The following is a 15,171-nucleotide window of genomic DNA, read 5'->3' as shown; positions in this document are numbered from 1 at the left end:
TTGGATTATGATTGGTCAGAAGGTATTGATTAATTGTGCTCACTCTAATAAGTTATCGTTTCGATATTACCAGCTCACTCACAGGGACGTGTACGGCGGATGCTCCCCATAACCATATCAACGTTTTATTATTTATTTATTTGTTTAAGTTTTTCTTTATAAAGAGGCATTTATTTTTAAACATTTATGAAAGGAGTCTCCAGCTTCAGCACTTTGTAACAGTCAGAGCTAAAACTGTAAGTTTTCCGACATCATCATGACAAGAGTCTACGTTTTCTGGTTTCTCTGTAACATGACAAGCTGTGGGGTTTTTTTTTTGTTTTGTTTCGTTTTTTGTCTTATTAACTTCGAGAGACAAAAAAAGAGCTTCAGGTAAGGGAACCACTGTTTATAGCTGCTATAACATAAGTGAGAACAGGAACTAACTGTTAATGTTCATGGAACATTAAATGTAACTATAAACGGATAAAAGGCATGACGTGTCGTTCTTTAATAAATAAAATTGTTGACAAATTACTGTGGTATAAGAGGAATCAACAGCTTTTGACCAATCAGAATCCAGAATTAACGCTCCTCACCTCAATGACCTCATCTTCAGCCGACTGCTGTGCTAATTCTCGGATGCCGTTCACAAACTGCTTGTTGGCCGAGACGTACGCTTTTCCAGCGTCGATCATCCCAATGCACAGCTTCACCAACTTAAAAAAAAAAAAAAAAAAAAAAAAGATAAAGCTGTAATTACATTCTTAAATAAACTAGAGTCAAATAAGCTAGCAAATAAATGCTAGAAATTTTCTGCTATATTATATACTAATACTAACCCCATCACAAATTTTCAGGACTATCATTCATGAACGCGCAGCTGAACACGCTGTGAGGAGACACTAACTCCCCTATTCTATATAAATGAGCTCAGAGATGGCTGTGTTGGCTAGCAACCTCAGGGGAGCATGAGTGATGTACTGATAATTCATTGAGCTCTACTAGATGTACAAAATGATGTAGAACCACAGAGAAGTATCGTACAGATCATGGAACACTATTTACACTCGCTCTCGCAGTCGACTCCATTCTAAACACCAAGACCAAATATGGAATACTTTCAGTACAAAACGTGTGTTTAGAAACTTGGGTAAAATCTTACTTTATTTACAAATATTTACCAAACCATCATCAAGGTTAGCTGGTTAAAATGTTAGCACAATCCTAGTATACAGCTGGCTAGCTATATGACATTTACACTCTATGATTTTTCTGCCGCAGACAGAAATTACTAGTCATGTAATGTAGGAGATGAGACGTCTGATCTCAGAACGCATAATGTGGTGCAACTTAGTGCCACTGTGACCAAAGACATTGAAGCTGATGAAAAAGTTGTCAGTGTGAGAAATTTCTGATGCGTCCATGGTTTCCAAAAAGAATTTCAAATTTCAATTCGTCTGACCACTGAACAGTTTTTCACTTTGCCTCAGTCCATTTTAAATGAGCTTTGGCCAAGAGAAGACAACAGCGTTTCTGGATCATGTTCACATGTGGCTTCTTCTTTGCATGATAGAGTCTTAACCAGCATTTGTGGATGGCACGGCAAACTGTGTTCACAGATAATGAGTTCTGGAGGTGTTTCTGAGCCCATGCAGTGATTTCCATTACAGAATCATGCCTGTTTTTAATGCAGTGCCGCCTGAGGGCCTGAAGATCCGTCGGGCATGCAGTATTGATTTTCACCCTTGTCCTTTGCACGTACAGATTCCTCCAGATTCTCAGAATCTTTTGATAATAGTACGTACTGTAGATGAAGAGATATTCATAGTCCGCAATTTTACATTGAGGAACATTATTCTGAAATTGTTCCACAAATTGTCGACGCAGTTTTTCACAGATTGTTGAACCTCTGCCCATCTTTACTTCTGAAAGACTCTACCTCTCTAAGATACTCTTTTTTATACCAAATCATGTTACTGACCTGTTGCCAATAACCCAAGAATACTGAACTGGAGGCCATTCCTCATGAGGAATGGGCTAAGATTCCTCAGGAACGCTGCCAGAAGCTGGTGTCTGGCTATACATCTCATTTGCAGCAGGTCATAACAGTAAAAGCGTGCTCTACTAAGTACTAAAGATATTTGCCATGAAGGGGTTGAATAATTTTGAAACTGGAGAAGTCATTATAAGTTCAATTTTCAGTTGAATTTGGGGAAACCACTTGAAGCATTTGTTGTGTTGAACTATTGTGTTGAACTGCGTTGTCAATTGCTTTTGTTTGATTTGATCATTGCAAATGGTCTGCACTTATACAGTGCACTTTATATATAATGTATCATACTTACTTCAGCAAAGAGCTGAAAGTCTGATTTGCAATGGGGGTTTGAATAATTTTGATTGCAACTGTATACTAAAAGTATGAAAAGTTCTGAAAGCCATTTTACAAAAATTTTTGCAGAGACCTCTGGGACACCCTGTAGTTATTTCTAATAAGAATAATATAATATAATAATTATCTAATAATTTATTTAGTGCTGGATCTCCATGCACTTGGTGACGGTTTATTTAAAATGCCATTTTTTGCTTTTTAGCACACTTTAATTTTTTGTGGAACCGAGTGCAGCAGCACTACCAACATAAGAAAAACATACTAAATGGTAGAGAAGACGTGAGAAATGAGGCTGGGGCTTATTTCTTTCTCACCCAGACTGTAGATTCATGCAGCCAATCAGTGACATTTGCCTCAGGTGATTACACACAGTGACACGACCCCTAGATCTCCATTACCACTGATATGTTTCACACACACACCCTTAACACGTTATCAGCACTAATTAAGAAGGCGCATGTGAAATAATGAATGTGAACAACATGGATTATTTACTACCCCAACCCCCCCACCATCCAATCAGAGTGTATTATTACAGCTTTTCTGTTTGTTTGGTATTAGGAGAAACCACAGCATGAACCCAGTACTGCATTACAGACTTACAAATTTGCAAACACAGCTGCATATCTGTGAGTGTGTGAGATAGTTTGCCTCACATCATCATTAATTTAATCATCATCATTAATCATAAAATTTATGGATTTTAATGTTGTGAATTCTTTATATTTCCAGATTTCTTGATTTCATACTGATGTCTGATGGAAATTTCATGTGAATAGCCGTATTGGAAATATATTTACTGAAAAAAATGCTGATACCCCCTTTGTGGGGGAGGAAACCGGAGAACATGCCAACTCCGCGCACACAGGGCCGCGGCAGGAATCGAACCCCAACCCTGGAGGTGTGAGGCGAACGTGCTAACCACTAAACCCACTAGATCTTCCATGTTGTTAAATGATTGTAGGCATTAAATAAAAGTATCATCAAACTAATAAAATCTAATCAAACTAGCTTTATTTTTTTTATACAACACTACTGTTTTTGCATGCAGTTTGCTAGGATTTCTTATGATCCATGATGCATATTTGTGTATTGTAGAAATGTCTTAAAATATCATGATGATGTTTTTGTCATATCTCCCAGCCTTAGTCATCACTTTTCGGGAGTGTTTGAGCGGATCAGTATGTTTTGGGGGTTTACAGAGAGGCTAATTTCAGAATCGTGTCCCTCCTCCTCCTCCGGTTCTTTGAAATCAAAGAGAATATCCTGCCTTGGCATGAAGGGGAAGTGAGAATGTGAGTCACTCAAACCTTTCAAACAATAAGCTGCTCTGATCAACACAGAGCTTACAAGCAAACTTTCGTTTCTGTTTTACTCGGTTTCTTGCTGAAATGCTCTCGCCACTTCCCATTATTCTGAATGCCTTTAGCAATCAACATTTCACTACTTCATTAAAACGTTCATTAGACGAGGAATGCATCGACATCACCAGAGCATTTAGAAGCGTAATGTACACAGACAGCACAGCTTCGATTATAAATGAAGCAAGTAAAAATGTCAGATGAAGACAGAAATAAGCTGAAACCGACTATAGAAATACTCAACATTTTAAAATTAAATGCAGCTGCCAGCAGTGATTGGCGGGCCAAACCGACAGCAGCATCCGTTTTATGAGCCAGTACTGGAGCATGGATGTGATTATAAATGTGACGTCTGTGCCATATTGCATGATTTATACTGGAATTATAGAGGAAGGGAAAGGAAGTGGCCATGTCTCAGTGCTCGCTTTAACTGCTCCACACTCACTAAAACCTGTGTGGGCACAATTCACCAGTCCCTCCAGGATTTTGTGATCACAGAAATGAATGTAAAAGCAAGCAGACTCCACAATATTTGGAGGAGCTTGCAAGTTGTCAGAATTACTGCAGATTTTTAACAGAGAAGACGAGTCACATGACATCACAACGCGCATTCAGTCAAAGCCCTCTTCGATTCACATGCGTCAAGCATGAGTACAGTCAAACATCACTACAAAAGACCGTGGAAAAACAATTGCATTCAATTGCAATTTCCCCAATTCAAGTAGTCTTAAGCAAATAAATAAATAAAATAAAACAATAATAAAACGCTGCAAGTTGGAGAAAAGACGCAGCAAAATCAATTTATCGCCACAACAATCAGTTTCATAAAACTCGGCGAAATGCTGTACGGACTGATTCAAAAGTATTTCGCACTCATTTTTAATGACCACGCTTCCTGCTTTTGCTTGAACTTTTTGAACACGATAGCACGAGCTTTGACAACTGACAAAGATATGCAGACTTGTTTTTATTTGCCAATTTTTTCCATGTTCATATATAACCTAGGCTATTTAAGATGCTACAGGATGCTTTTTGCATAGATGAGACACATCTGCCTAAAACGACAGCCCTCAGAGCCCCGCCCAAGCCCATTCAACCAGCACAGTTAAACAGTGGCGTTTCTAGAACAATCTCCTCTGTGTAATAAATGTGGTGTTAATGTAGGATGTCATGTCACCTGGCATGTTTAAATGTTCAGCGTTATGTTCATGCGTCAGAGATTTGAATGCATACATCAGTAAATGAATAGGATGTAAAACATTTTAATGGCAGTAAACAAGATTTTTTACCATCACTTTAATTACCATGGTACAGGACTTGTGAGGGACACGGAGGAAGTGGTTTAACAGTATAACACACAAAGACCATGATCCTGAACTTACCTTATCTAATTTGGACTCCAGCTCACACACATCTCCCTCCACCTCCTCAATGGTGGCCCTGTGTTAGAAAAAAATAAAAAATAAAAATGTAAGTGTTAAAATTGTGGGTGCACCAGTAACCTGACCAATAACCTATCAATTATGTTTGACCATTTTTCTCTTAATAAGAGTACACAAGTGTTACATAAGAGTAACAGACATTGACGTGAAGGGGCGGTCACACGACACTTTACTAGGTTGACATCCATTCATATGTATGCGAATGCTGGAGACCAAAACACAAGCTCGTGAGAAGACGTTTTGCATTTCGCAGTGTTCCACAGTTTGGTGAAATCTGACCTGCGAATTCGTATCACGTGAAGACATGTGAGCAGTAGAACTTCGACATGTCACGGCAGGACATTTTATCATCCCGTTTTATACAACGCAATACATATTCATATTTATTCACATATAATATACATATACAATATAAAATCGACATCAAAAGAGAAGCTGCCTGGATTGTGGTGTCGCTCCATACAGAAACAGATGGTATGTTTTAACATTGAAACATATATTAATAACAGTGTACGCACATCAGAATCCATGATGTGTGCAATATTTATTTATTTTTTTAAAAACAGCACCTTGGTGCCTGATGTCATATCCAGTTGCCTCCCCATGTTCACGGCAGTCTCTGAAGAAATTTTGCATGCTGAAAGTCTAGTGTGACCGTCCCTTGACAAACAACCTCAAAGTTCTAACTGGAATAACCAAAATGCAGCACCAAGCATTTCAATAAAAATGTCTCATGTTTCAGGAAGGATTTTATGCTTTAATGACAGTGTCTAAATAGATGGATTAGTCATCAAATAAATAACTGCTGTAATGCTTTTGATGTCTGTGACCTCATCTTAATGAGCTGTCTCATTAAAACGAGGTCACACACATCCAAGCAAAGTGCTGCAGAGTTCATGTGTTAATGAGGACGTAAAGCAGAGTGTGTCAACAGTACATGAAGTGATCTAAAATAATAACACAGATAAAGCTTAATGAAGTGTGAAGCATCATTTAGATAACATTATAATGAACACATACACGTTATTTGCAGCTGTACTACTGAGAGATGCTGTTATAGAAAATTAATCAACACCTTCTAACCAATCCAGAATTCAACAGTGCAGTGGTGTAAAATGAAAACAGGAGTGCGTAAGAGAAAGTCAAAGTTCCCTCTCTCTCTCTCTCTCTCTCACACACACACACAGTTATGGTCTGCATTTCTTCAAACCTACACTAATGTTTCTGTTCTCATATCCAGAGGACTTTGAAGGGGGGGGGGGGGGCCCTTCAAAGTCCTCTGGATATGAGAACAGAAACATTAGTGTAGTGCAGGGCTCTGTTTGACCTCATCCACATATATGAGCACATGTATAGCTGCAATCACAATTATTCAATCCCCATTGCAAATCAGGTTTATTGTAGAAAGTTACAGACTTTCAGCTGTTTGCAATGAACAAATCAAACAAAAGCAATTGAAATAGTTCAACACTATGAATGCTTCAAGTGGTTTCCCCAAATTCAACTGAAAATTGAACTTATAATGACTTCTCCAGTTTCAAAATTATTCAACCCCTTCATGGCAAATATCTTTAGTACTTAGTAGAGCACGCTTTTACTGTTATGACCTGCTGCAAATGAGATGTATAGCCAGACAGCAGCTTCTGCAGCGCTCCTGAGGAATCTCACTCACTCACCCACTAAATTTAAATAAACTTTAGAAGCAAACACTCTTATGACACCAGCACTATTTGAATATTACATTAACTTAATCACGTGACCATTAGTTTATTCTGGATTTTGATTGGTCAGGAGTTGTTGATGAATTTTCTAGAACAGCAGCTCTGAAAGTAGCGCATCTGCAAATCACAGGTTTATGCTAATGTGCCCGTTCTAAATATTATTATTTCCATAGCAACAGCTCATTTTAATGTATTAAACGATCAACACATCACTATTTTGAACCGTTCATATTTATATTTAATGTTGCAGAAGGTCCGGGAAACTCAAGTCTCCAGCACAGTGGGGTTCATGCTTTCCGGTTTCTCAGTAACATGACAAATTGCATTTGTTTTTTCTCTCTTTAAATTCAGGAGATGGAAGAGACTGGTGAGTAGGGCTGCAACTAATGATCATTTTCATAATCGATTAGTTGGCCGATTATTTTTCGATTGATCGATTAATCGGATGGGACGGGGCGAACTTTCAGTACCCTTTTTTTTGTTTGTTTATTTAAATAAATATATAATATAAATACTTATATACATAATATATACACATATACAAACATACATACATGTATATATACACACACACACACACACACACACACACATATGCATATATATATATGCATATATATATATATATATATATATATATATATATGCATATATATATATATATATATATATATATATATATATGCATATATATATATATATATATATATATATATATATGCATATATATGTATATATATATATGCATATATATATATGCATATATATATATATATATAAAATTTATTTTATAGATATATATATATATATATATATATATATATATAAAATTTATTTTATAGTACTTATGCATTATTTTTATGGATGCACAAAAAGCATAGAATTAAACTACAGTCCTAAATGAATAATAAAAACTCACTTTCACTGCACCTTGTTCCTCATTGCCTTTAGGAATATTATTTTACTTTTGATCACAGTGTTTTAATTAGACGTTACAGATCTTACTCACGCTCCTACTGCGCGTCTACACCGCGCGTGATCAGCAACGTGGGCTTGTTACTAATACATCACTTCCGTTATAATAAACGACAGAAGTTACACTGCAAGCACGCAAATAAAACATATAAAAAGACAATAAACTTAACTTAAACTAAACCTTTTAAGCAGCTTGCACCAATTTCCCCTGCCCCTTACACAGAGTGGAGCTTTTTGGACATAAACATGTTTGTGCTCGTGAAGCACTGTTTGAGCTCCGCGGTGTTTAATATAAAATGCACCCCTGCCTTTGTTCCTCATATTGGGAATAAAAGGTAATGCTGACAGAAAGTAAACTGAAGAAAGTCACTGTCAGGAATTCTGGGTGACTGTTAATGCTAGCGGGCGTATCACGTCATGCGCAGTCACCTAGGAAGCGGCTTATACTTCCAGTTAGTAAAAATAAAAACCCGCTAGTGTTCTATTTGAGATGATATTACCTTTCTAAAATCCACACACTAGACTACGAAGTGCATAGTGTAAGTGTACAGTACTTCATTTGGGACACAATTTTAGTATTTACTCTCCGAAGCGTGTTTTCGGAACAGAATGAGTAAATCTCCCCCGTGCTGTGCGCAGACCAACTAATTGATAATGAGATTCGTTGCCAATGATTTTCATAATCGATTTTATCGATTAGTTGTTGCAGCTCTACTGGTGAGTAAATAAACTTAAGCCAAATCACATGAGCAAGAGTGCTGCTGTAGTGTGGATCAGCACAGCTGTGATTTAGCCACAGGTAAGAACAGGTAATCACAGCTGTGTTGATATTCATTACAAACAGCACTCTTGCTTCTGTGATGATGCTTTTATATAGCTCTATTAACAAGAAATTTATATTGAGTAATTGACATTTCAGACACAATATGGACAAATATTTTGTTTAGTTTTGCTCAGACAATGAAAATAGTTCCCAAAGAAGCCACAGCTGTATAGTGTGTTTTGTGTTGCCATGGTAATGAACAGATGGACTGACAGCCCACAGTAAATGTAGTAAGGTTTTGAATGCAACAAACTATTACTAGAACTGGAATATAATCTAGCAACCACTAACAAGAGGAGTGTTACAAACAGCGAAATATACAAGTAGTTATACTAAGTATCAGCACATCTGGAATGCAGCGTATCCAATCAAATTAATGGACCAGAACTGACAGTTATATAACAGGGTATGCAGCTGTGACTGTATAAGTGAAACATGAAATAATGCCCGTGCCAGTAAACTTGCTGACTTTTACAAATCACTGACACTCGACACACCTTCCATAAATGTCTCCAAATAGGACACTTCACCATATCAATGATTACCAGGTTTTCTTTGTTAAATAACACGTATTGTACCGGTTTATTATTAGGCTGAGATTGGGCGAAGTGTCCACCATACGCCATTCAAGAGGTCTCTCTGAATGTTCATGCATCGTTTAGGTTAAAGTCATAAATACAGGCTGCAGATCAGCGCTGTTATAGAAAATGAATCAACACATTCTGAATGAAGAATTTACCATGATAATTATTGTACGCAACACAATATCTGCTAAAACAAAAATGATTTGATTATTATTTGGGTGCAACGTTATAGGGCATTCCCCATGTATTCCAGCACCCCCAATATAACCGGCCTTCCTGTATCCCTCTCATGTGTTGTTCTTTAATAAATAAAGCATCATAATTGATGGCAAATTGCTGAAGTATAAGACGGAAAGATCTGACCAAGAATATTAAACAACTTATTTACAGTATTCTTATTTTACCAAATTACAAGAAAAGTTAAATATTGTCCGTGAGTCATGTCTGGACTGGTTCCTTGTTGGCTGTATTTGCAGAACATCATGTTGCAGTCACTCTTTTTTGGACTTGTTTGCAGCTTTGTAACCGGATGCTTCTGTACAAGGTTTCTGTTTGAGTGTATCCACTTCTGTGTCACTGTTCTATTATTTTATTTTTTAACCTGTTTTTGAAGACAGGACAAAATGATCAATAAATATCAACAATGTTATTTGGGGCCTATTAGTCAGTCTGCTGAATCAAATCAAAGCAAAATTTGAAACATTACATTTGTTTGCTGATGGTTTGTTTTGTTTTCTTACTACATGGAATTAAATAGGCATAAATAAATAAATATAAATCTGTGGTGTGTAATGTTGGAACTTAACCTTTTATTGCCCATCTTGAGGGCAATTTGTTTTACAGCAATGGAATACACCACAAGTCCAAAAACATTATACATGGGCGGCTGTTGCTCAGGTGGTAGAGTGGATTGTCCACTAATCGAAGGGTTGGCGGTTCGATTCCCGGCTCACATGACTCCACATACCGAAGTGTCCTTGGGCAAGACACTGAACCCCAAGTTGCTCCCGATGGCAAGTTAGTGCCGTGCATGGCAGCTCTGCTACCATTGGTGTGTGAGTGTGTGTGAGTGAATGAGACACAGTGTAAAGCACTTTGGATAAATGTGCAATATAAGTGCAGACCCATTACCATTTACCATTATATATTAAAAATGTGTGTAAGGCTTAAAACATCCTCATAAATCTCTTTCATTTGGCAGAAATACACAGAGAGATAAAAAGTTATGCAAAACTTCACCAAGTGCATGTAGAAATCATAATAATCCCCACACATGGAGAACATGGAGCCTGTGCTCAGTACATGATTTAATAATTATATAAATAACTAGTAATATAACATTTTGAATATCTTGTTCAGAGGTTGTTTTTTGTTCGGTTTTAAAGATGTTTGCCAGTCCACATCTCCCCAGCACATGCCATTTCTGCTCTGTTCTTTACCTCAGTTTAGAAGCTCAAAAACCATCTACAAAAAAACCCCCAAAACACACTGCACTCGTCGATGGTCACAGAGCCGCAGAGTCGTCATCAGGAGACATCTGAGGCGTCTGAGTGGTAGATAAAATGATATTACTGACCCTTACCAATGGAGACGCGCCAATGGCGCGTAAAGACAGAATCATGTTCTCCATAGGTCAGTAAAACACTCCTCTGAAAAGTCACATGACTGGAGTTCATTTATGCGAGACTTGGCAAACATTTCTTCTCACTTGTTAAAAGGGAATAATGTGCAGGAACAAGCATGGCCAAAAAAACGGATAAAAGATGTTTAATAACAAGCTGCTACTGTAGAGCAGTACTGTAAAGGCACGCCCCCGGGGGTGGGACAAATATATTCTACATTAAAACAACTTTTTTACATTACTTTTTTTTTTTTTTTAAAGGGACAGGATCAAAAGCACAGAAACACTTATTCTGGTTTTATTTTAAAAGAAAAGTAGAATACAAAAGGAAAACACAAGTACACACAGCTGTCACCATCAATGAGAAACCACTTCAACGTTTCAGAAAGACCCACCGACAGGTGTGTGTGGGCTGTCATCCTGTTTCATACATTTAAAATGCTTAAAAATATGACCAATATAAAATGTACAAAAACAAGACAAAAAGTACAATGATGTATATTATAAAATCAAGATTAATTTTTCAGAAATTATATGGTATTTGTTTTAGATCATGAAAATGTATTTATTTTATTTTAAAATGTAATTATTTTAGGTTGTATTTTCATTTTCAAAAACCTGTTTTGGCTATATCACTCATTCCTATTGCTATATAAATATTCTTTTATTATTTTGCTTGTTTGTTAATGTGCAGGACCAAGTGAAAGTGAAAGTAAAATTAAAGAGCTGTCTAACTGTTCCCTCTACCAGTCACAAAGCACTGACAGTGGATTTTATATTATAATACAATATATATAAACAGAAAAACTTTACCATATAAACAATTATTTTTTTTTAAATCCATTTATGTGCAAAATTCAAGAAACAAGCCCCTTTGAACCAGCTGTTACTATAGAAAGGATAATTAGATTTCTGTTCAGTTTAACATCACAGTGCAATTTAATGCAAGGCGGTTTGATTTACCTTTTTTTGTTTGCTTGTTTTTTTTTTTTTTTTTTAAAGTAACTGTAAATGCATGTAATTTGCAATTGGGGTTCAAATGTTTCCACATTTATTCACCCCTGTATGAAATAAAAGTTGTGTTAGGAACTGCAGTGTGCTTGGGTTGTGGTGTTTATTGACAAAAGATGGGGGGGGGGCGAGTCTATTTCCAGTGTTTCCTGCAAACAACTTTCTAAACATCTGCTCCTTGTTGTGCTGCTTGCGCTCTGGGATACTAGAATCTCTGAGATACTAGAAGAGGAACGAGGGAGAGTGGAGGGAACGAGGGAGAGTGGGGGGAACGAGGGAGAGAGAGAGGGGAACGAGGGAGGCGGTCATTCTTTACTTCACAAAGCCTGGAAAGCCTAAGCCGAGGGCGGACCAACACTTCCTCTGTGTGAAATACAGGAAAGACACAGTGGCTACATCCCAAACACCACACCACCACACTCATCAGCAAGTAAAAAGGGGGGGGGGGGGGGAGACGACAAACAGCAGTGGCCACATAGCAAACCACAGACTACCGTGTTGAAAAGTACGTCAAACTTGTTTAACGTATAACAAAATAGCATACTGATGATGAATCACTTCCAAACCCTATGCTAGTTTATTAAATAATATATCAAAACAGCACAAAATGGCAGTAAAGCAGCAGCTACATCCCAAACCATAGGGCAGACTTCAAGTCTAAATAACAGACCACTTCACATGATGCATGTTCAGCTACACACTAGCTCGTTTCTCAGAGTAGAGAGATAACTGTACTAGCTACGTACACTCATCAGAGGCACCGGCAAGCTCCATTACTCCCCTGCAAGCTTTATTTCTCTCCAGAATGTCTCTTTACACATAAGAGGTCAAGTAAGACAGTAGAAGATGAAACCACAGTTTGTCTATCCTTTTTTTGTGTCAAACAGTCAATGGGACCTAAAGCTGAGAGTGAGGAACTGAAGAAACATCAGACCACATGCGCTATGGGATTTTTCTGAGGAAATCAATCGAGCTAATGTTTTGGATTTGTTACTTTTTTCCCCAGAGTAGAATGAGAAAATCTCATTTTAAAGCTTGCTTGTCACTAAACGTACACAAAATGCACGCTTACCTTTTGCTTTGTTAGTCGCTAGTGTGAACATACAGTACGTTACAGCATTAGCTTGGACTGTTACAGAGCGCCGACATTGGAGACTCCATGTAGAAAACTCCACCATATCAACAATTACACACCCTCTGACCAATCAGATTCGAAAAATAAAAATGTTGTGGTATAAACACAAACAAACAAACAAATATATAAGTCTAATATAATTATCTGAAAGAAAGAAACAAACAAAGAAAGAAAGAAAAACAGGCAAAGGCATTCAAAGAGACAAAGATGCAGAGAGACAGAAAGACAGAGACAGAAAAATGCAGAGACAGAAAGACAGAGTGAAAAATACAGAGACAGAAAGATGCAGAGACAGAAAGATGCAGAGACAAAAAGATGCAGAGAGACAGAAAGAGAGAGAAAAATGCAGAGACAGAAACAGAAAGAAAGTTGCAGAGAGACAGAAAGATGCAGAGAGACAGAAAGACACAGACAGAAAGATGCAGAGAGATGGAAAGATGCAGAGAGACAGACAGATGCAGAGAGACAGACAGATGCAGAGAGACAGACAGATGCAGAGAGACAGAAAGACAGAGACAGAAAAATGCAGAGACAGAAAGACAGAGACAGAAAAATGCAGAGACAGAAAGACAGAAAGATGCAGAAAGACAGAGACAGAAAGATGCAGAGAGACAAAGACAGACAGAAAGATGCAGAGAGACAGAAAGATGCAGAGACAGAAAGATGCAGAGAGACAGAAAGACAGAAAGATGCAGAGAGACAGAAAGACAGAAAGATGCAGAGACAGAAAGACAGACAGAGAGAGAGAGACAGAAAGATGCAGAGAAACAGAAAGACAGAGACAGAAAGATGCAGAGACAGAAAGACAGAGACAGAAAGATTCAGAAACAAAAAAGTATGTTTACATTTAAATCTGATGATATAATCAGACTGTGAAATAACCCTAATAATCAAAGTGAGAACTTGATGTTTCTACAATATCCTGCTCAGTCACACCCGGATTTCTCTTTCATATTCCTTGACATGTTACTGAAAGTTTTTGGAGGTTGAATGTCCACACCGCGACGGATATCGGCGGTTAATCGGAGCGCGTGACAGTATCGCGGTTCGTCGTTCCTCAGTCAGGACCTGACATTCCTGGACAAAAATAGCCAAAAAAATTATATATAAAGCTGAAAACTTTCCTACCTGAATCTCGGAGAGTCTCTGAGACATTCCTCAAAATCCACCGTGATCCTCATGTTCGTCTATTAAAGCGCGAATTCTCAAAAAATAAAAAGTTTGATTTCTTTATGTGTTTTTATAGACACCACAGCTTAGCCCAGCTAGCCAGTCCAAACCTCACAGCCCAGCTAGCCACCTCAGCAACAAACACAACCCTAGCTAGCGTTCCTGCGGCTGGCTGGCAGATTAAACTGAAAATAAATCCTAGGAACATATATAACTACCAAAAAGCTTTGACACAACTTAAAAACAGCGCTGAATTTTAAAAAAGGGTTTTTTATTCCGCTGCCCACAGGAACTCAAATTGCTTCAGGTCACTAATGCCAAATAGGTGGGCTGTATGTTAGATTTTCCCACCCGCATTCCGGTAAATCCCGCCTCTGCTTAAGTAGATTAGGCGCACGAGCAGGTTGCTGATTGGACAGTAAGTATTAACTACTAGCCAATCGTAGCACAGAAGGCGGGAGTTGAGTGGGCAGGGAAGGAGATGAGGAGGAGGAGGAGGAGGATGGGGTGTGACGTGACGTGTACTTCGCTCTGTAGGCTATTTTATTCTTGTAAACTACACATCCCTTCCAGTAATGCGCGGATCAGCTGGACAAATCACAAAGCGGGAATTCATCCGAGCGATTTTGTAGTCACTGGAATAAAATCATATTTTCAGAAATATTTTTTATACTTGATCAGTAAAAGATTAAATAAAATATTAATAAAATAGAGTATTAAAAAATAGAATAAAAATCTTGATGGTTTCATCTGGTGGGACTTCCATTCTGTATGCTGGGTTTCCATTAAATATTTTTTTCCAGCAGGATGCATTTTTTATTATTATTATTATTGTACTTCCAATAGATTCTGATGGTTTCTTGTGAATAAGCTTTTTTAAAATTAGTATTCAATGGTCCACAATAATTATTTTGTTTGTGCGTTCATTTTAATAATTCCACATCAGGAATGAGGAGT

General features: G+C 37.6%; 1 protein-coding gene across 5 annotated transcripts in view; it reads right to left on the bottom strand.

Moving 5' to 3' along the window:
• Window positions 1-14,759, bottom strand: part of LOC128613488 (arf-GAP with coiled-coil, ANK repeat and PH domain-containing protein 2-like) — a 46,873-nt gene extending 32,114 nt beyond the window's left edge. For 3 of the 5 annotated variants that reach the window (XR_008386885.1, XM_053634291.1, XM_053634289.1), the window contains exons 1-3: window positions 14,173-14,747; window positions 5,115-5,172; window positions 579-698 (exon numbers count right to left, since the gene is read on the bottom strand). Coding sequence is in view for 4 of the 5 variants with exons in the window: in XM_053634291.1 (XP_053490266.1) it covers window positions 579-698; window positions 5,115-5,172; window positions 14,173-14,225 (231 nt within the window). In the remaining variant the exon portion in view is untranslated. Of the gene's footprint in view, window positions 1-578; window positions 699-5,114; window positions 5,173-14,172 lie in introns of all 5 variants that reach the window. The other 2 variants (XM_053634293.1, XM_053634290.1) reach the window with 2 other exon arrangements.
• Window positions 14,760-15,171: the final 412 nt, after the last annotated feature.

Source organism: Ictalurus furcatus, chromosome 10 (assembly GCF_023375685.1).
Source record: "Ictalurus furcatus strain D&B chromosome 10, Billie_1.0, whole genome shotgun sequence".
Lineage (NCBI taxonomy): Eukaryota > Metazoa > Chordata > Actinopteri > Siluriformes > Ictaluridae > Ictalurus > Ictalurus furcatus.
Note: the sequence above shows the minus strand (reverse complement) of the source record. Positions and strands in the feature narration are given on the sequence as shown.